This window comes from Oratosquilla oratoria, chromosome 12 (assembly GCF_046742065.1).
Source record: "Oratosquilla oratoria isolate Oo_2021 chromosome 12, ASM4674206v1, whole genome shotgun sequence".
NCBI classification, from domain to species: domain Eukaryota; kingdom Metazoa; phylum Arthropoda; class Malacostraca; order Stomatopoda; family Squillidae; genus Oratosquilla; species Oratosquilla oratoria.
The window spans coordinates 6,379,602-6,400,722 of NC_134788.1; the positions used below are offsets into that span (position 1 = coordinate 6,379,602).

Consider the following 21,121-nt stretch of genomic DNA (forward strand, 5'->3'; position numbering starts at 1 on the left):
ATTTATCATAGGACAAGTCGTTTGAGATAATTACACCCAAATCTTTTTCGGATCCTGCCTTCTTTACCTCCTTGGTTCCAATTTTATATTGTCCTGATATTCTGTTTTTGCTTCCTCTGTGTGATTGTTGGATCTTAGCCAGTTTGATTCTGTGGCCAGGCCTATTTTGTGCTGGCAATGTCTTAATGCTGGATGGTGACCTGAATACAAGCATGCTAATATGGTTCCTGCTTCTCTTGGAAAGGATTTATTTTTGTGGGGTTCATGTCTGGTGGGATGGGGGGTTGGTGTCATAGAAAGTTTGGTAGTTTTATCTTGGAGGGCTTGTTTTGTGATCTGAGTTAGTGAATGTGATTTTGTGTGGATGTATCATGTGGTATGCTCCTGTTTTTTGTTTGTTTTTCAGCTTGTGGTATGTGATGAGATGGGCTCTTACAAAGACCTGTGTACCTATCATTTTCATATGATATCCTCTGAAGAGAATTTTGGATTTCTGAATGCAGGTGTAAAGGATACCAAATAACCTGGATGCAGTTACTACACAGAAGAAACAGAACACATTATACTACCCCACACTTACTCGAGACCACTCTACAAAATCCCTTCAAAGGGTGGCGACCAAGAGAGACTGGTTAACTAAAATGCTTTACATGCCATAATATTCTCAGAAAAAGTGGGAGGTGAGCCAGCTGTTGTTTACTGACGACACTGCGCTTGTGGCAGGATCGGAGAAGGGATTGAGGAAGTTGGTGACAGAGTTTGAGAGAGTATGTGATAGAAGAAAGCTGAAGATAAATGTGGGTAAAAGTAAGGTGATGAGATGTACAAGGGGTGAAAGTGGCAGTAGACTGAAAGTGAGCATTAAAGGAGAGCGACTGGAGGAAGTGGATAGTTTTAGATACTTGGGTGCAAATGTGGCAGGAAAAGGTGGAGTGAGGGTGGAGGTAGAATGTAGATTGAGAGAAGCAAGTAAATGCCTTGGTGGATTAAAGAGTGTAATGAGGAATAGACATTTGGGAATGGATGCTATGAGGAGACTGTATGAAGGAGTAATTGTGCCAACAGCACTGTATGGGGCAGAAACATGGAACATACGAGAGGAAGAGAGAAGGAGTTTGAATGTGTTTGAGATGAGGTGTCTGAGAAGTATGATGGGGGTTACTAGGCTAGATAGAGTGAGAAATGAGGAGGTGAGGAGAATGGGGGTGGAAAGGGAGTTGAGAGATAGGGTTGATGAAAGAGTATTAGGATGGTTTGGACACATGGAAAGAATGAGTGAAGAAAGACTAGTAAAAGAGGTATGGAAGGCAGATGTGGAGGGAGTGAACATGAGGGGATGTCCTAGGATGAGGTGGATGGATGGGGTGAAGGGGGCTTTGGGGAAGAGGAGAATGTCTGTTGAGGAAGGACGGGAGAGGACAGAAGACAGGGGTGAATGGAGAATGGTTGTATATGGATGATGTTGTGATGCATGAGATGGAATGGGTGGGGGGATGGTGGGTGAGGTAGTATGTGTGAGTAAAATTTGATGCAGCCCAAAGGGATTTCTCCCAGTCTTCTCCTTTTATGCATGGGGGGGACAGAGAGAGGGGGGTCGCCGATTTAATGAAGCGGCCTTGCTGTGGATGTGCTGTGTCTGGCCACACTGCTTCTGACCCAGGGCAGTGGACAAGGTGCAGGGATGACCCGTCATCCAGGAGGTGGTAAGATAAGAGGGAGGGTGGAGGGGTGTGGAGTGTATTCAGGGATGGAATGGGTGGGAACGATTTTATGCCTTTTCCTTTTTGGCTACCTCCCTTGTAAGGGGGAAAAAGCCTTGGTATATGTATGTAATATTCTCAGGGCACTTCCTACAGTTTTCTCTTTTTGTGTATATCCATTCTCATGTATTTACCTAACTGTGGTACTCTAAAAAGGAGCAACTCCTGTTGGGTCCCATCTATTCTAGAATAGTTTTAACTTAATCTATATCCTGGACTTCCATTTACCAAATTTAGATGTTAATTCATGTATTGTTCCAGCTTGGTCTATATCACCTTCTAAGCTATTCCAAGTATTTATGTATTTGTAAAGAAAACTGTATTTTTTCCACAACCTTTGGACACGTGGTCTTTCTTAATTTGTTCCCATGACCCCTTAAAAGCCCTCCCATCCTTAACCCATTAAACTCCGATGACAAGATTCTTGTCATTTGGTCAAATAAAACAAAAAAATCATAAAACACCAAAATGTTTGATCAAACACCAGAAAAATATGACGTCAGTCCTCGCTTCGCGAAGCGAGGACTGACGTCATATTTTTCTGGTGTTTGATCAAACATTTTGGTGTTTTATGATTTTTTTGTTTTATTTGACCAAATGACAAGAATCTTGTCATCGGAGTTTAATGGGTTAATCAAGAGACCTCTTCTGTCTATGCAATCTATCCCTAGTAGTGACCTGTAATCCAGTATCAATGATATTCTGGCTGCTCCATTCTCTCGCTATGTTCTCCATTACTGGGTGCTCCCATACCTTACTCTTTGATCCGCTAACTTCCAACTCCCCCCCACCCCAACAAATCCTACCAAATTCACTCACCTATGTAAACTAATCCTCTTCAGTGTCTCAAAAACATGAAAAAATTGAGTTAGGTCAGCATATATCTAAATTCCTATGTAAACCATATACAGAGCTTGGGTACACTTAATGTATTTTGTTTAAGAACTTCAACTGTCTTGTGATTAATCCATGTCACAAGATGGAACACTGTTGTTGTTGTTTTCGTCCCCTTGACTGCCTGGCTGAGCAGTCCTGCTTCCTTGAGGAATGCCATGGCTGTGTGGTGTACACATGTACCCCACAAGTATGATTGTAGGTGCAAAGTGATGCTTGCAAGTTGTATGGTAGTCTGACCTGACTCAATGCTCGAAGGTTAGGATGGGTCACCCCAATTAGGTCACATCTGGTCAAGGTGTCAGATCAGCCCTGGGTATATAGCCTGCCCCAAGCAGGCAGGCTACACAGTCATCTAGATTCTCACACTGTATCACACCCATACAGTTGAGCAATACCTTTGTATGCACATTACTAGGCCTTCGCGTTCGGTCCCCCACGGGGGGGACCACGTCATGTCAGTCCTTAGGCCGACACACCAGTAACCACCTGAAGAAAGCGCTTAAGCCACACCGAGTGTCAATCTCTCCCTAAGTCACTAGTCCAGTAATATACTTGTATGTAACAGCTGGAATGGTGTATTCCCACAAATCCTTTATCGAGTGTAAAGTATAGTTAGGCAACAAAATATTTATGTTACTATGATGTAGGTCACACTTACCCAGAGCCCTCCTGGTCAATGGAGGAGAAGATCCCCGACTCACTGGATGTGCCTAAACGGTCTTGGCCTACAGTACTGACACGACTATGGGATCCCGTTCTCATTTCCTATATGGAAGAAAAAAAAAAAATAATAATAATGATAATAATAATAATAATAATAATAATGATAATAATAATAATAATAATAAAAAAAAAAAGCATTAAACCCAAGTCAGTGGTAAATGACAGTAACAATGAACTGAATACACATTATTTAATGTAACAGCAAGATTGATAGTATAAAAGCAGATCAATTATTTGTAGATTTTGTCAAATTTAATTTAAATTACTATTGAATATGTTCTGATGAGGTCTCGTATGATTATAATAACCTTTTTGACTCCTGGAAAACATTAAATCATATGTAGTTTATATCAAATAACCTTTGAGTTCCTGTAACTACATATATATATACATATATCAAAAGGTCCTTTCCTCTTCTAAAGAAGGTGAAAATTTATCTCAGTCAACTGCCTACTGCTTGGGTCATAGGCAATGCAGCATGGCACAGCACCTCTCCAGCAGTGCCTAGTATCTGAAACTGGTTTACCACCACTGCTTCATTACATGGTGGCCCTCCCACCTTTTCCCCCTTTACAAGAGGGGTAGCCAAAGTCAAAAAGGCATTTCGCAAGGACTGACGTCATATTTTTCTGGTGTTTGATCAAACATTTTGGTGTTTTATGATTTTTTGTTTTATTTGACCAAATGACAAGAATCTTGTCATCGGAGTTTAATGGGTTACATCGGTGACCCCCCCCCCCTCTCTGTCCCCTCATGCAGAAAAGGAGAAGATGGGAAGAAATCCCTTCAGGCTGTGTCAATTTATTTCTCACACATACTCCCTCACCCCCCATCACCCACCCACTCCACCTCATGCATTACAGCATTATCCATACATAACCATTTTCCATTCACCCTTATCTTTTGCCCATTGCCCTAGGTCAATGTAGCAAGGATGAGGAGAAATCCCTTCAGGCAATGTCAAAATATTGTTCACATACAACCACTCCCTAACCCTCCAACCCTGCACCCACTCCCTTCCATGCATAACAGCGTCATCTATACACAACCATTCTCCACTCACCATTATCTTCTGTTTTCTCCCTTCCTTCCTCAATACCCGTCTTACACCATCCATCCATCTCATCCTTGGTCGTCCCCTCATGTTCACTTCTTCCACATCTGCCTTCCACACTTCTTTCACTAATCTTTCTACACTCATTTTTCCATATGCACAAACCATCCAATTACTCTCTCATCAACTCTATCTCCCAACTCCTTTTCTACCCCCGCTCTCCTCTGCACCTCCTCTTTTCTCACTCTATCCAGCCTTGTAACCCCTATCATACTTCTCAGACATTTCATCTCAAACACATTAAACTCTTCCTCTCTTATGTTCCATGTTTCTGCCCCATATAGTGCTGTTGGCACAATCACTCCTTCATACAATCTCCTCTTAGCCTCTTAGCATCCATTCCCAAATGTCTATTCCTCACTACACTTTTTAATCCCCCAAAGCATTTACTTGTTTCTCTCAATCTACATTCTACCTCCACTCATCCCTTTCCTGCCACATGCACCCCCAAGTATTTAAAGCTATCCACTATCCTCACCTACTCCAGAATTTACAGAGCAGACAAGAAATCTCTTCAGGTCGTGCGCCCAATTACATCCACTCTCCATTCACACCTACCTTTTACCCTCTCCCTTCCCTGCTCACTAGGGTTTGCACCCAATGCCCTTATTAGTCTGTTCATTCACCTCATTCTTGGTACTCCCCTCAAGTTCACTCCATCCACCTGTTTTTCATACTCTTTTTGCATTTTCTTCACTCATTCTTTCCACATACCCAAAATCATCCCAGTATTCTTTGAACAACCCTATCTGCCAGCCCCCGTTCCACCCCTGCTCTCCACCTCACCTTCTTAATTCTCACTCTATCCATCCTTGTAACCCAACACTTCATCTTTAATACATTTAAATTTCTCTCCTTTCTGCTTCCTTTACATTCCAAGCCTCTGCCCCATCCAGTGTCACTGGCAATCCCCCCCCCCTTTCATATAGGGAGACTGTCGTGGGCACACCTGTAGATACTTTTGTACTATAGCTGTCCCTCTTTTATGCTGCTCTCTTGAACTTGCCCTTTAGCCCTTCTGTGACTCTTCCTGTGTAAGAGAAATAAACTGACGTAGCCCAAAAGGATCTCTCCCTCTCTTCTTTTGTGCATGAAGGGACTGAGGGGGTGGGGGCACCAAATTAATGAAGTGGCCTTGCTGTGGATGTGCTGTGTCTTGTGACACTGCTTTCTGACCCAGGGCAGTGGGCGAGATGCAGGGATGACCCGTCATCCAGGAGGTGCCAAGAGAAGAGGGTAGAGGGGAGTGGAGTATGTAGGGGATGGAATGGGTGGGAGTGGATTTTTTTTACTTTGTTTTTTGGCTACCTCCCATGTAAAGGGCCTTTGGTATATGTATGTATGCATGTATGTATGTACAACTCTACCTCTTCTAGATCCCCCTGTGGTTGGAGAAAAGATTTTTCCCAGTGTTTCTTAACCCGTTCAACTCCGATGACAAGATTCTTGTCATTTGGTCAAATAAAACAAAAAATCATAAAACACCAAAATGTTTGATCAAACACCAGAAAAATATGACGTCAGTCCTCGCTTCGCTCGCGAGCGAAGCGAGGACTGACGTCATATTTTTCTGGTGTTTGATCAAACATTTTGGTGTTTTATGATTTTTTGTTTTATTTGACCAAATGACAAGAATCTTGTCATCGGAGTTGAATGGGTTAAGCACATTGTAAGAGGCAAGTCGGACACAGTGACAAGTCTAGGGATCATGCTCTCTGTATGTTTCTCCTATAAAAAATAACTTATACACATTGATTTAGTCTAGTATGGTATAGATAACCGAGGTCTGGAGCACAAATGGGGTAAAAATGAAGAAGTCTTATGTACCTTGACTTGGATCATGCAATCATACTCAAGATGTGTTTATGATCAATGAGGTTCATAAAAAATCAACATCTTGAGTGAGTACACCAAATTATTTACCTGTTGTTTCGAGTCTGTGAGTGTCAAAGAGGAGTTTGGAGTTGGACCTCCATTTTGAAACATGTGAAGAAATTCTTCAAAGCTTATACGGCCATCTCCATCCACATCCAAACGACTGAACAGCTGTTCTATCACCTGTAGTAATGATACAAATCATAATCAATATTGGTTTTCCCTAAATTCTGCTGATTTCAAATACATATATGGACAAACATGTGAAAGCCTGTAATCATGGAGAAAAAAAAATTATGTTCTAAAATTTCAACTCAAATTTAAAATGTCTATGTTCAAATTTTGTTACTCCCTGAAAAATACATATTTTACTGTAACACAAATGGGTTTGCTGTTTGGGATAGATCTGGTTTTTTTTTTTTTTTTCTTTTTTTATCACCTGCACCATTGCTGTTACAACTTTACTTTATCAACTTACTCAAACATTACTTTTACTTCAACCCATTGTAGAGGGAGACATGAATATTCTGGCTGCTACTTAAACCATCCAAGCTATCCAAGTTAGCCAAGCTATTCAAGTATATTAGGCATCTGGGTTAACTCTGTGACTTATGTATATTTATTCAGTTGTGCAAAGTAGACCACTTGGAAAAAAGAAACTAACAACGCAGAGCGCTTTCATATATTACATCTTCATTGCAAAAAGTACATTGTTAAACAGAAATACATAGTTTATATATACATGAAGAAGGAACAAGGACAGTTTACATAAGAGTAGAGGACATTTACCTCCTGGAAAGTGGTAGGTCAGGTCGCAAGGGTCAATGTGTCCCACTAATGAGGGAGGGGCGACATCAGGTCACAGTTGCAGGGTTACATTTTACCTTGTTATTCTTTTGCTTATTTCTTGGCAAATAAAATTGTCAAGTTTGTATAAGCCTTTGTGTAAGTTTGTATTTTGATCACTGGTGACCAGTATGGATCAAACTGCACTCTATTAACCCATTAAACTCCGATGACAAGATTCTTGTCATTTGGTCAAATAAAACAAAAAATCATAAAACACCAAAATGTTTGATCAAACGCCAGAAAAATATGACATCAGTCCTCGCTTCGTGCGAGGACTAACGTCATATTTTTCTGGTGTTTGATCAAACATTTTGGTGTTTTATGATTTTTTGTTTTATTTGACCAAATGACAAGAATCTTGTCATCAGAGTTTAATGGGTTAAGTTTCTTACTATTATGTTATTGGTGTGATATATGGCATGGGCATCTATCACATAAAAATGTTAGGGATGGCAATAACTCTAGTAGAATCTTCAAACATGCTGAATTAAATAATCATCCTGTTGAATGGGGTAATGCCCATGCCATGTATCACACCAATTACATAATAGTAAGAAATTTAATAGAGTGCAGTTTGATCCATACCACCAGTGATCAAAATACAAACTTATATAAAGGCTTATATACAAACTTGACACTTTTATTTGCCAAGAAATAAGCAAAAGAATAACAAGGTAAAATGTAACCCTGCCACTGTGACCCTGATGTCGCCCCTCCCTCATTTGTGGGATGCACTGACCCTTGCAACCTGACCTACCACTTTCCAGGGGGTAAATATCCTCTCCTCTTATGTAAACTGTCCTTGTCCCTTCTTCACGTACATATAAACTATGTATTTCTATTTCATTATGTACTTTTTGCACTGAAGATGTAATATACAAAAGCGCTCCATTTCATTAGTTTCTTTTTTCTAAGTGGTCTACTTTGCATATGTGAACACATGTACCCATGTTCTTGTTAGCATTACTCAACTGTATTCAGTATAAAAGTAGGTAATTATATTTACCTACTTATAACATACAGGACTCTGGATCTTATCTGAAGACTAAATATCACTCTCTTGGGGCTGTACCCCCTTGGAGAGGAGGGGTTGAATAAATGCCTTTGTAACTGGGAACCCTTGGGTTCTTCCCCATAGGATTCCCCATCATCTGATTGATGGTGGTACCATCTGCTGGCAAGTCAAATAGCACATCCCCCAAAGAGAAATACAGTAGACCCTCGTTTTACGCGGATTTTGGACAATGCCCCAAGCCACCCACAGTCCCTGGAGGGACTCTACAATGATGAATTGGAGGTTGTCTTCCTGCCCCCTAATACAACTGCCTTACTTCAGCCGCTGGACCAGGGTGTCATTCGGGCATTTAAGGCCTATTACACACGGCTTTCTATGTCTCGAATGCACTCTATCCTAGATGAGAATCCAGACCTGGGCGTCAAAGAATATTGGAAATCATTCACAATTGCAGACTGCCTCACTATTGTGGAAGGGGCAACCAAGGAAGTTAAGCATCAGACTGTCAACTCCTGCTGGAAAATTCTGTGGCCAAGCTGCGTCCATTCTTTTACAGGCTTTTCAGCGGATGAGCAAGTGGAAGATCAGGTGAAGAAGACTGTAGCCTTAGCAAAGGAAGTTGGCGGTGAAGGATTTGCAGATATGGAGGAAGAAGAGGTTCGGGAACTGGTTCGTGGCCATGCAGTTGAGCTGTCTGAGGAGGAACTGGTGGAACTCGTCCAGTCGGCCAGTGAGGAGGAGGAGGAGGAGAAGGGCAATGTTGAAGAAGAAAGCCAGCCACAGGAAGGATTAACTTTGGACTCATTGGCAGCCTTGATACGACAGGCCTCCGCTCTCAAGGCTGCCATTTATGAGACTGACACATCCATGGTGAGGGCAATTGCGGCGCAGAATGGCATCGACAGTGTTATGGCGCCCTACAAAGCCATTTTGCAGGACATGAAAAAGCGCCGAGTACAATTGCCCATCACCATGTTTTTACAGAAACGTGGTGGTCCAGCTAATTTTGATGCCGAGTCCGACTAGACTGCTACCTAAACTACTACCCCTTCTACATATATTCATTTCATGCACTGTTTTTTCTTGTTCTTTTGTTTGTATTGTATTGTTTTCCTATTTTTCTATTGTATTATTTTGTTCAATATGGCAATTCATTGTGGAAATAAAATTATTAGGGTTCTAATGATTGTTTTGGTATATCTCCTTCAGTGGCGGAATTTTACGCGGATTTTCGTTTTACGCGGGGGTTCCCGGTCCCTAACCCCCGCGTAAAACGAGGGTCTACTGTACTCTTTCCTGCATTACTCAACATTTTCACAAGTGATCTCCCAGCACCAGATCCACAATATAACAACAAAGTGCTCACCAACACAGATGACCCAATGATAATAGCCCATTATAACAATTAACCACTTCCATACGGTGATGCCTACGTAGGCGGCATGAGGAGCAAGTGGGTACTCGATGTTGCCGACGTTGCCATCTTGATTATATTTATTGTAGTCGTACCCTACGTAATTTTCATTCTCTCTAAACTGGCTTCATCAGTTTTCTATGGTTATCAAAATACACGGGTGAAAGAGAACGAACAATTGAGCACTGACTTTATTTTTCATAATGCGATTATTATGACGCAACATCGCACGTCGGGCAGCTAATGCTGCCAGACGTGCGATGTGCCCTGTAGTGAAGAGGTTAAAACAATAGCTGGTAAGTATATCTAAGCCTACTTAGACCAATTAGAACAATGGATTAGAAAGAACAGAATGAAGACCTCACTTCAAAAATCATAAGGAACATTACTCACTTTGGACAATCATAAATCAAAGAAATACACAATGGTAATACTAAATGGACAAACTCTTTCACTGGAAAAGATCCCAAAAATTCTCGGTCTCACTTCTGATATATGACCTCCAGCCCACACCCCAGAGTACTGGAAATGAGCAATAGTTGCAAAAGGCCATCCTTAACCCATTCAACTCCGATGACAAGATTCTTGTCATTTGGTCAAATAAAACAAAAAATCATAAAACACCAAAATGTTTCATCAAACACCAGAAAAATATGACGTCAGTCCTCTTCACTTCGCTCGCTCGCGAGCGAAGCGAGGAGGACTGACGTCATATTTTTCTGGTGTTTGATCAAACATTTTGGTGTTTTATGATTTTTTGTTTTATTTGACCAAATGACAAGAATCTTGTCATCGGAGTTGAATGGGTTAACCACTTCACTCCGGGCCAAAATCTTGCGGGCAGCATTAACTGCTAGACTTACTATATTGCGTCTAATACTCGCATTATAAAAAATAAAGTCACCGCTGTATCGATCTTTCTCTCTTTCACCCGTGAATTTTGATAACCATAGAAAATGTGATGAAGCCAGTTTACAGAGTATGGGGGTCACGCAGGTACAACTACAATAAATATAATCAAGACGCCAACATTGGCATCCTCGCGTACCCACTTGCTCCTCATGATGCATACGTAGGCGTCGCCGTATGGAAGGGGTTAAACTATTCATTGAACATACTTCAAATAACCATCAATGGTGTTACTAACACATGGAGCTTCAGTTCCTACAGAAACATTCACACTGCACTAATGCAGGTAACTAAATTAACACAACAATTCACACTATTGACACTAAAAGAATGGATAGCAGTTATGTAACACAATGTGCAAAAAATAAATAAATAAATAAAAAAATAAACACACATTACAATAAAACACAATACGTAAACCACAATCTAAACACAAAGAAAACCACCTTCAACATCACAAATGTATATATACATGACTCAATGGTGTAGTGGTAGAATTTCTGGCTGCCACTACAGTGGTCCAGATTCAAATTCCGCCCAGAGCTGAAATAATTTCAGTATTTCTGCACTATAAATCATTACTCCAACTCTTGTGGGTGAGGAGTCTGGGGTTGTGTGTGTGTATAAGGTCGCAGCATTACCCATAGATCAGTCATATATGAGCTCTGAGCTCTCTTTTGGGAGGGAAATAACTGTCACAAGTCCAACACATGATCGAAGACCATGGTGAATCACACCACCCACCTCATCAGACCATTGGGGCCCTCAACAACAACCTCTCAACTCCCTAACTAGCTACACACTGGCTGGTGATCTGAACATGCATCACTTATTGTGGATAAATACACAAACAGCAGATCTAAGAGGAAACACAATACAAGCCAATTTCCCAAAGTCAACATATTAACCCATTAAACTCCGATGACAAGAATCCTGTCATCGGAGTTGAATGGGTTAATTCCAACAACCACCCCACAAGCTAATCTCCTCAGTGCAACAAGCAACTTCTGATTTACTGTGCTCACTCCCTCAAAACAAGCAATATGGGAAACCATACATAACCTCCCTTCAGACCACTTTCCAATAAAGATTACCACAGAAATATAAGAAAAAATTAAACCTACTTACAAGAAAAAATTGTAAACTTCTTCAAAGTCAATTGGAAGATTTCTGCAGAAAAAATTAAGAACTTGGAAACCCTTTCCCATAGACCAGTTTCCATCCATCAACAGAACAGTAGAAAAGATGCCAGTGACCATTCAGATAGCCATAAAAGAGATATATTCCAAGAGGGGGGGGGGAGAAAAAGAGAGATATCAAGTCACAGCACCTAGTTTGCTTATGCACATTTACTTAGCCTTTTAGACACAAGAATGTAAGCAAACATATCAATGTATGGTATTGTGCATATTTCTCTATTATTCCATAGGACTGAAATATGTATTAGTTCATCCACATTCAGAGTATGCTGTTCTGTATGGTCACGGAATTTCATTAAAGGCAATGACAGATTGGAAAAAGTACAATAGCGAGTCAAAAAACTGATTACAAATATCAGAAATAAACCATATGAAAACCAACTAAAACATACAAATCTATTTTCCCTAAAAGAGCATACACTCAGGAGTGATTTCAAACAGATCTTTAAGATTCTAAAGAGAATTGACATCAAAAGTGAATGTGAATCAGCCAAAAAATAATGGTCTCAAGCTGTCAGGAAGTAAATCTAATTTGGAAGTGGGTAGAAACAACTTTGCCAACCATGTGGTAAATGAATGAAATAAACTTCCTGTGGAAACAGTGCAATGTAGTGTAGTTTGAAGTTTTAATATTCATGTAGATAAGCACATAAGCAATATACTGTAATGCCCGCCATTTATTTTTTATATAATCTATTATAATTTATTTATTCATTATTATCTATGTTTATTTTTCATTATTTATCTATCATTTATCATAAATTGTTATTTTTCTTTGTTTATTATCTATCATTATCTATTTGTTTATTTATTCATTTATTTGTTATTCATTTTTTCCCACATCAGACCTAGTTATGGACCAAAAGGTCTCCTGTCAGCATGCTCTTCCTTTGTAATCCTTTATAAATAAAGGAGCTTTTGTTGCTTTTTTGTACACCACTGTAATATAAAAAAATATATATATGCTGTTTGCAGGTTAATACATATAACTACAAATTACTCTCCCTAATTATAAAGGTACACATTGCACATAGTACTTACACATATCTACAAGACTAGCATTATTCAATCATCTCTTAGGTCTACATGTATATTCTATACAGCTTAGTAGTTACAATCACTGCCTGCCTTTGCTTACATCATATGAACTAATTCTTGTTTTACCTGAGATACAACAGAAAGAAAGACACAGAGGTCTGAGTCAGAAAATTTGCAGGAGTGACAGAGAAACCTGGCCTGTAAAAAACATTGATGTTAGAAAGGTTTCATTTACCTCAAACATGGATAAGCAATAATACAATTCCCACACTGGGGTACTGGCTGCATAGTTAATATTTCAGGGACTTCAAGGGCACTATTACTGATCAGATTTATGTAGCATTCTTATAAGTTCAAATAAATTTTTAGCCATTGATCCACATCCACCCTTTGCAGACAGCAACCGAATATTTCTTCACTACATAACTCACGGGTTAACTGGTGGATGTGGCCAGGTTTTCAAAGGCCATGGGTCTCTTGCAAGAGAGCTTGGGCAACAAGTTGGAACCATAAATGAATTAAAAAATTAGTATGAAAATTTAAGATCTGGAGACAAAACTCCACAAGTGTACCTCCTTTCTTATATACTATATACATGCAGTATACTGAAAGGCCTTTTCAACTGTGTATACCTCAACATAGAAGGTTTTGTGGTATAGTGTTATAAGGGGCCCTGGCATTTGACACAAGCAGGGCACCATAGGGTTACAAGGACTCTTTGGGCACAAGGCCCTCATTGAGAAATATGTAGGACGTGGCATAGTTTTCCTTCTGCGCAGGGAATATGACATTACACCCATGTCAGTCTAGAACTGTCCATCTTACTGTGAGCATGTAGCTCTCCTATTGTGACTCACCTCTGTATGCATAACCCACTGATTAATAAAGACTCCAAATGTCCCCCCCCCTGCATTTCTGTTGCACATATCCAGGTTTTATGTGGAAATTGGAGTATATTGGAGGGCTGAGAGGCAAACTACTAGAATGGATGAAAGATTTTTTGAAGGGAAAATACATGAGGATAGTAGTAAAGGATAAGATGTCAAGATGGAGAGCAGTAATGAGCAAAGTTCCATAAGGTTCAGTGCTTGCACAAATAATGTTTCTTGTTTATGTCAATGACATGATGGAAGGTATAATAAAGCTATGCTAGCATGTTTACTGATACAAAAATCATGAAAGTGAAAGCCAAGGAAGACTGTAGACAGCATAAAGATCTAGACACTATTTTTGCATGGAGCCAAGAATAGGGAATGAATTTTATCATATACATACATACATACATATACCAAGGCTTTTTCCCCTTACAAGGGAGTTAGCCAAAAAGGAATAGGCATAAAATCATTTCCACCCATTCCATCCCTGAATACACTCCACACCCTCTCATCTTAGCACCTCCTGGGTGGCGGGTCATCCCTGCACCTAGTCCACTGCCCTGGGTCAGAAGCAGTGTTGCAAGCCACAGCACATCCACAGCAAGGCTGCTTCATTACATCGGTGACCCCCCCTCTCAGTCCCCCCCATGCATAAAAGGAGATGACGGGGAGAAATCCCTTCGGGCTGCATCAAAAATTGCTCATACGTCCTACTACCTCACCCCACATCCCCCCACCCATTCCACCTCATGCATCACAACATCATCCATATACAACCAGTCTCCAATCACCCGTCTTCTGTCCTCCCCCGTCCTTCCTCAACAGACATTCCCCTCTTCCCAAAAGCCCCCTTCACCCCATCCATCCACCTCATCCTAGGACGTCCCCTCATGTTCACTCCCTCCACATCTGCCTTCCATACCTCTTTTACTACTCTTTCTTCACTCATTCTTTCCATGTGTCCAAACCATCCTCACACTCTTTCATCAACCCTATCTCCCAACTCCCTTTCCACCCCTGTTCTCCTCCTCACCTCCTCATTTCTCACTCTATCTAGCCTAGTAACCCCCATCATATTTCTCAGACACCTCATCTCAAACACATTCAAACTCCTTCTCTCTTCCTCTCTTATGTTCCATGTTTCTGCCCCATACAGTGCTGTTGGCACAATCACTCCTTCATATAGTCTCCTCTTCGCATCCTTTCCCAAATGGCTATTCCTCATTACACTCTTCAATCCACCAAGGCATTTACTCGCTTCTCTCAATCTACATTCTACCTCCACCTTCACTCCACCTTTTCCTGCCACATTTGCACCCAAGTATCTAAAACTATCCACTTCCTCCAGTCGCTCTCCCTTAATGCTCACTTCCAGACTACTGCCACTTTCACCCCTTGTACATCTCATCACCTTACTTTTACCCACACTTATCTTCAGCTTTCTTCTATCACACACTCTCCCAAACTCTGTCACCAACTTCCTCAATCCCTCCTCCGATCCTGCCACAAGCACAGTGTCGTCCGCAAACAACAGCTGGCTCACCTCCCACTTTTCTCCATTTTCTTTAACCATCTCCAATCCCTAACCCACTACCCTTGCATTTACCTCTCGCACTACCCCATCCATGTATAAGTTGAACAGCCGGGGCGACATAACGCATCCTTAACGAAGTCCCACCTTTACCTCGAACAACTCACTCTCTCCATTTCTAATTCTGACACAAGCTCTACTACTCTCATAAAAACTCTTGACAGCTCCTAGAAGCTTTCCTCCTATCCCCTATATCCGCAAAACTTCCCACAGCGCCTTTCTGTCTACCCTGTCGTAAGCCTTTTCCAGTTCCATAAAGGCCCAAAAAACATCCTTCCCCTTTCCTACAGCTTTCTCACATATCTGTCTTACCACAAAAATCTGATCTACACAACCTCTACCCATCCTATATCCACACTCTTCCTCACCAATTACTCCCTCTGTTCCTCTCCTAATCCTCTCAATCAAGATCCTCCCATAAGCCTTCCCAACTACACCTAACAAGCTAATCCCTCTGAAACCACTACATTCACACTTGTCCCATTTTCCCTTGTAAAGTGGAACTATACAGGCACTCTCCAGTCCTCTGGCACTCTACCCTCTCTCCAGCAAACATTAAATAACCTCACCAGCCAGTCCACCATCACTGTACTTCCTTTTTTTAGACATTCTGTATGGCATCCATCCAGACCAGGTGCCTTACCTGCTTTCATCATCTTAACAACTGCCTTCACTTCATCCTTCCTTATTTCTCCTCCATTTTCCTCACTCATCACTCTCATTTTCTTAGCATTTCCCACTGCAACTATCTTTTCCTCCCTATCCTCCTTCACATTTAGCAACTCCCTAAAATATTCTGCCCATCTTCCCCTTACTCCCTTCTCTTCCATTATCATCTCTCCATTTGCACCTCTTTTCTTCCCTACTTGATTTGCCTCCTCTTCCTCTCTTAATTTCTTTCCAAAACATCTTTTTATTACTTTCAAAATTTTCTGTCATACGCTTACCCCATTTCACATCTGCTCTCCTCTTTGCCTCCTTTACCTTTTGCTTTACTTCTCTTTTCTTTTCTTTGTACCTCTCATATGACTTCCTCGTCCTATTTCGTAACCAATCTGTGAAAGCTCGCTTTTTTTCTTCTACAACCTTCTTTGTTTCCTCATCCCAACATTAACTACCCTTTCTTCTATTTCCTCCTGTCCTTCTTGTTCCACACACCATCTTTGCACACTTTGTGACTCCCTCCTTGAACCATCCCCATTCCTCCTCCACACCTAGCTCTACTCTATCCTTCACTCCCTCCCACTCCTCCTTCAGCTTCTTCTTGTACTCCTTCTCCTTTTCCTTTTCATTTAAAGAGTTCACTCTAAGCACCTCCCTATCTTTTGTCCCTTTCCTCTTCCTCCATCTATCCTCCACTCTCAACTTACCTTCCACCAAAAAATTATCTGATATTCCCCCACCCTCTCCCCTTAGCACATGTACATCCTTAACTCTTCCCATCATAATCCTATTTACCACTACATAGTCCATTAAAGCTCTATCTACCACCCTTCCCTCCACCACCCTCTCCCATGTGTACTTATGCTTGACTTTCTTCCGAAATACTGTATTTGCTATCATCAACTCTCTAGACACATTTCCACCATCAACTCTCCACTACGATTCTTTCCTGAAACTCCACATTTCCCAACCACTCCATCAATTGGATCATTTCCTACCCTAGCATTAAGGTCTCCCAGTACTATTGCATTGATATTTCTCCCTAAATCCTCTATGCACTCATTTAAATCTATCCAAAAAGCCTCCCTTTCTTCTACGCTCTTCTCACTGCCAGGCCCATATGCACTTACAAAAACCCACATCTCCTTTCCCAGTTTCACCTTCATCCACATTATCCTTGAGGAAACCTCCTTCCACTCCACTACACGTTTACCTATCTCTTCACTTACTAGTATAGCCACCCCTTCCCTCCCTCGCCCTCTCTTCAGTCCTGATAACCTCCCACTTACACTCCCAAACTTACACTCGCCCTTCCCTTTCAGCTTAGTTTCACTCAAAGCCAACACATCCATCTTTCTTCTCACAAACATACTACCTATCTCTTCCCTTTTACTCTCATCTGTACCACATCCACGCACATTAAAAGACCCAAACCTTAGGGTGCTGGTCAGAAAACTTCCAGATCCTCTTATGCCTTTGCTTTTTCTTTAAGGAATGTCCCCTGTGGGGCTACAAGGAGAAGGATACCTAGTCCCAATCTCCGTCCCTTTCTTCTCGCCTCTTACAATCCAAGTGGAATTACTTGGTGGCAGTATTCCTTTCCCCCACTAAAGTATTGGAAATGAACAACAGCAGCAAAAGATCTTTAAACTATTCCTTGGGAAATGTGTAATGCCAGCAAAGGCTCCCATGCAAAAAGAAATTTATTATCATTATTATACCCTGTCTGGAGTATTGGCTGCATGTTATTATGGGGCTATAAGCTGCTCAGCAGCATACAGCTGATACTTTAGGGTCTATATGGGACACCCCTACAGACCTGAGCCACACATAATTTTCTGTGGTAGAGAAAATCTCTATTCATAGAGAAATGATGCTACTTTGTTAAACTGCAACTGTCATTCCATTACGCTGTCTCCCCACTCTTGTTACTGTTCTGTACCACTTCTCTGAATATTCATTTCTCATTTTGCAGAACCCTGTGTTGGGGGAAAAAAATACTCCCACCAAGTATTTCCACTTGAGTCGTATAAGGCAACAAAAATGGGATGGGGATAGGAATAGGCATCCTTCTCCCTGTAGTCCCAAAGGGCAGATTCCTAAAAAAGCAAAGGCATAAGAGGGTCTGGGAGTAGTTTTCCAACCAGTATCCTATGGTTTGGGTCTTTTTCAAATAAATTACACCCCAAATGTCTAATTCTGAGGAAGATAGTGAATATGAACCTACACACCTGAAATTTTGTATGCAAATTATGCAAGATATATTTGACAAGTATGGGCCAGCTTTACCACCAAAAAGATCACCAGGTAGACCCTCGACATCACTAGGAAGTTTGCGGTATACGCCAGGAAGACATTTTCCAATGGAAATTCCACCAACAGAAAAAAAATACAAATCCAGCAAGAAAATGTGTTGTATGCACTCTGAAGCGTGACCATAGAGGGAAACCAGTCAGGAAAGAGTCACGATATATGTGTACAGTATGCCAAGTAGCTCTATGTGTTGTGCCATGTTTTGAAAAGTACCATTCAAAATAATTTCATTTATAAATTTGCTGAAGGAATACTATTCTTTTATATGTGCAAAAGGTCATTTGTTTTATTTTTTGCTAACAACTTACAGTATTTCAAATTATTTCATTCATAATCAAATGCCAGAAAAAGTAATTTCATTCATTCATATCTGCATATTATTATAATAGTGCTAGGTTTTTGGTAGCAAATGTAATAGAAATTAAAAACATTCATTCCCCTTGACTTTGGTAAACTTATACGAGAAAAATTAAGAAAATATGGTGAAAATATATATTTTATAGGAAGACGAGTTAACTTGTTTTTTGCCTACAAAGGTATTTTCAAAGTAAAAAGTCGACCACAAAAATGGGAAAAAATTAAATACAAATTGTTTTTCATAATCAGCATGAAAAATACCATATAAAACCATAATAAAAAAAATTCGTCTGAAAATGAAACGTTTTTAACTAGGAAATGGTTGGGGAAGGGGTTAATGTGTGTGGATGTGGTACAGATAAGAGTAAAAGTGAAGAGATAGGCAGTATATTTGAGAGAGCAATCTTTCCTAATCTCGGGAACCAGAATCGTTCCGAGTTCAGAGACTTTTGCAGCCTCTATAGCTGAGAGGGTTAAAGCGCTGCCCAGTAGCCTTATGGTCTCTGAGTGGTAGGTTCACGTCCTACACACGACAGTCATAAAAATGATCTGATTGATGTTGCTGTCCCCTAGCATATTTCTCATAAATATATATATCTTTTTTCAACCACAAATCACTTTTAATTCCATGCTATCGCAGTAGAGACTGAGAATCGCTTGATGGAGGCATCTGTTGGAAATTGAAATGTGGACGAGCCGAGAATTCGAACCCAGCTAACCCATAACAAAGTTACAGTGACGTAAACCAATACGCTATCTTGATGGCGTATTGGTTTACATCACTGTAACTTTGTTACGGGTTAGCTGGGTTTGAATCCTCGGCTCATTCACGTTTCAATTTCCAATGGATGCCACCATCGAGCGATTCTCAGTCTCGACTGCAATGGCATGGAATTAAAAGTGATTTGTGGTTGAAAAAATATATCAATTGATCACTGGGAACCATTCAGTGTATATGTGTGTATATATATATATATATATATATATATATATATGATATTAATAAATGAATGAAACAAAGTGACAAAATCATTTGTACCTAACGTTACACACGTTACTCACCTCCAACCTAACACCTTTCGGTCCCTACGTCCCCTTCAGTTTTACATATCTCTTCCCTACCTACCTCATGTGCAACTTTCTCCATTCCGATGGCATGGCAAACAGATGCCAACTCCTCCAGGGACAGAAATCCATCATGTCCAACTCCGAGCCTTCTCCAAGTATTGCGAAGATAGTCCTGTACAGAGGAAGGCACAAGAAAAATAATTTCACATGTAACCCAAAACACTTAAAACAATTTGTTTATAACACATGTTTGTTTATCTACAAATATACGTTTACCTCATTTAGCCTCCTTACAGTATCTCATCAGCAACAATTACAATCTCTTACATGGAATTTTATTCTATTTGTCTATTACTCTATTGAGTTTTCAGAAAATAGCTCACTTTCCCATAACATTTTCAATCCTTATTAACTTAACAACAAGACACACCTTAATGGTTACAGAGTTCTTGTATCTGGTCTCTGAATTAAGTTTGTGTAAAAATTAATGGGAAAATTTATACAAAAAAGAGAGAGAGAGAGAGAGAGAGAGAGAGAGAGAGAGAGAGAGAGAGAGAGAGAGAGAGAGAGAGAGAGAGAGAGAGAGAGAGAGAGAGAGGAGATAGAGAGAGAGGACATAGAGAGAAGAGAGAGAGGGAGACGAAGAGAGAGAGAAAAAGAGAAGAGAGAGAAGAGAGAGAGAGAGAGAGAGAGACTAGACAGAGATCGAACATTTGTGGTCACAACGGAAATCAAATTTCTAATTTCTTCACAACTTATTTTCCCATAAATTCACACCTCAGGACACCTATGTAGGCATCACTGTATTCTAGGGGTTAATACTTTGGCCAGTAAGCCAAATTATTCATTATGATATAAAATGTTGTATATGTCCTTTTTATTGTTCTACTGCCAAGACAGCAAACTTATTTGTCTACACCTCACATTATATTTTTAATATACAGTTCCAAGAGAATTGGAGTTTAAATAATTCCATTCTCTCCCTAAAGTGTACCTTCACCACTTTGAAGTAACCTAACACTACACAGGTGCTCCTCATCACAAGTCTTCAATTGTGAATATGTTAACTGTTTTTCTGATCATATTTCTTGTAGTACATTATTCATTTTTCTATCAATTGGTACGCAACATATATTTCTATTGGAATGTGTGCATTTATGGTTGAATAAACTAACAGCATTACTAGTACAAATAACTTTCCATTTACATATGTTTGCTTGACCTATTTTCACTTATCTAACACCACCTATTAATGATGGTAATTTATATTTTCACAAGACTTCTTACATTACTGTTGAGTAAGAATCATGGCCTTTTCATTCAAACACCCACTTGGCAGGAATCCCTGGCGGTGTTTACAGTGATGTAATTGTTATGGCAAACAGATTTGATTTCCTTCCAAAACATCTTTTTATTGCTTTCAATGTTTTCTGTCATACTCCTTCATTTTTCATCTGCTAT

The 21,121-nt window shown here is 40.3% G+C and overlaps 1 protein-coding gene across 3 annotated transcripts in view; it reads right to left on the reverse strand.

Moving 5' to 3' along the window:
• LOC143030923 (uncharacterized) overlaps positions 1–21,121 on the reverse strand; it is a 311,312-nt gene that overhangs the window by 222,866 nt on the left and 67,325 nt on the right. For 2 of the 3 annotated variants that reach the window (XM_076194184.1, XM_076194186.1), the window contains 4 exons: positions 19,719–19,832; positions 12,920–12,991; positions 6,418–6,552; positions 3,316–3,422 (listed from right to left, as the gene is read on the reverse strand). In XM_076194184.1, coding sequence (XP_076050299.1) covers positions 3,316–3,422; positions 6,418–6,552; positions 12,920–12,991; positions 19,719–19,832 — 428 coding nt within the window. The remainder of the gene's footprint in view (positions 1–3,315; positions 3,423–6,417; positions 6,553–12,919; positions 12,992–19,718; positions 19,833–21,121) is intronic. The other variant, XM_076194185.1, reaches the window with a different exon arrangement.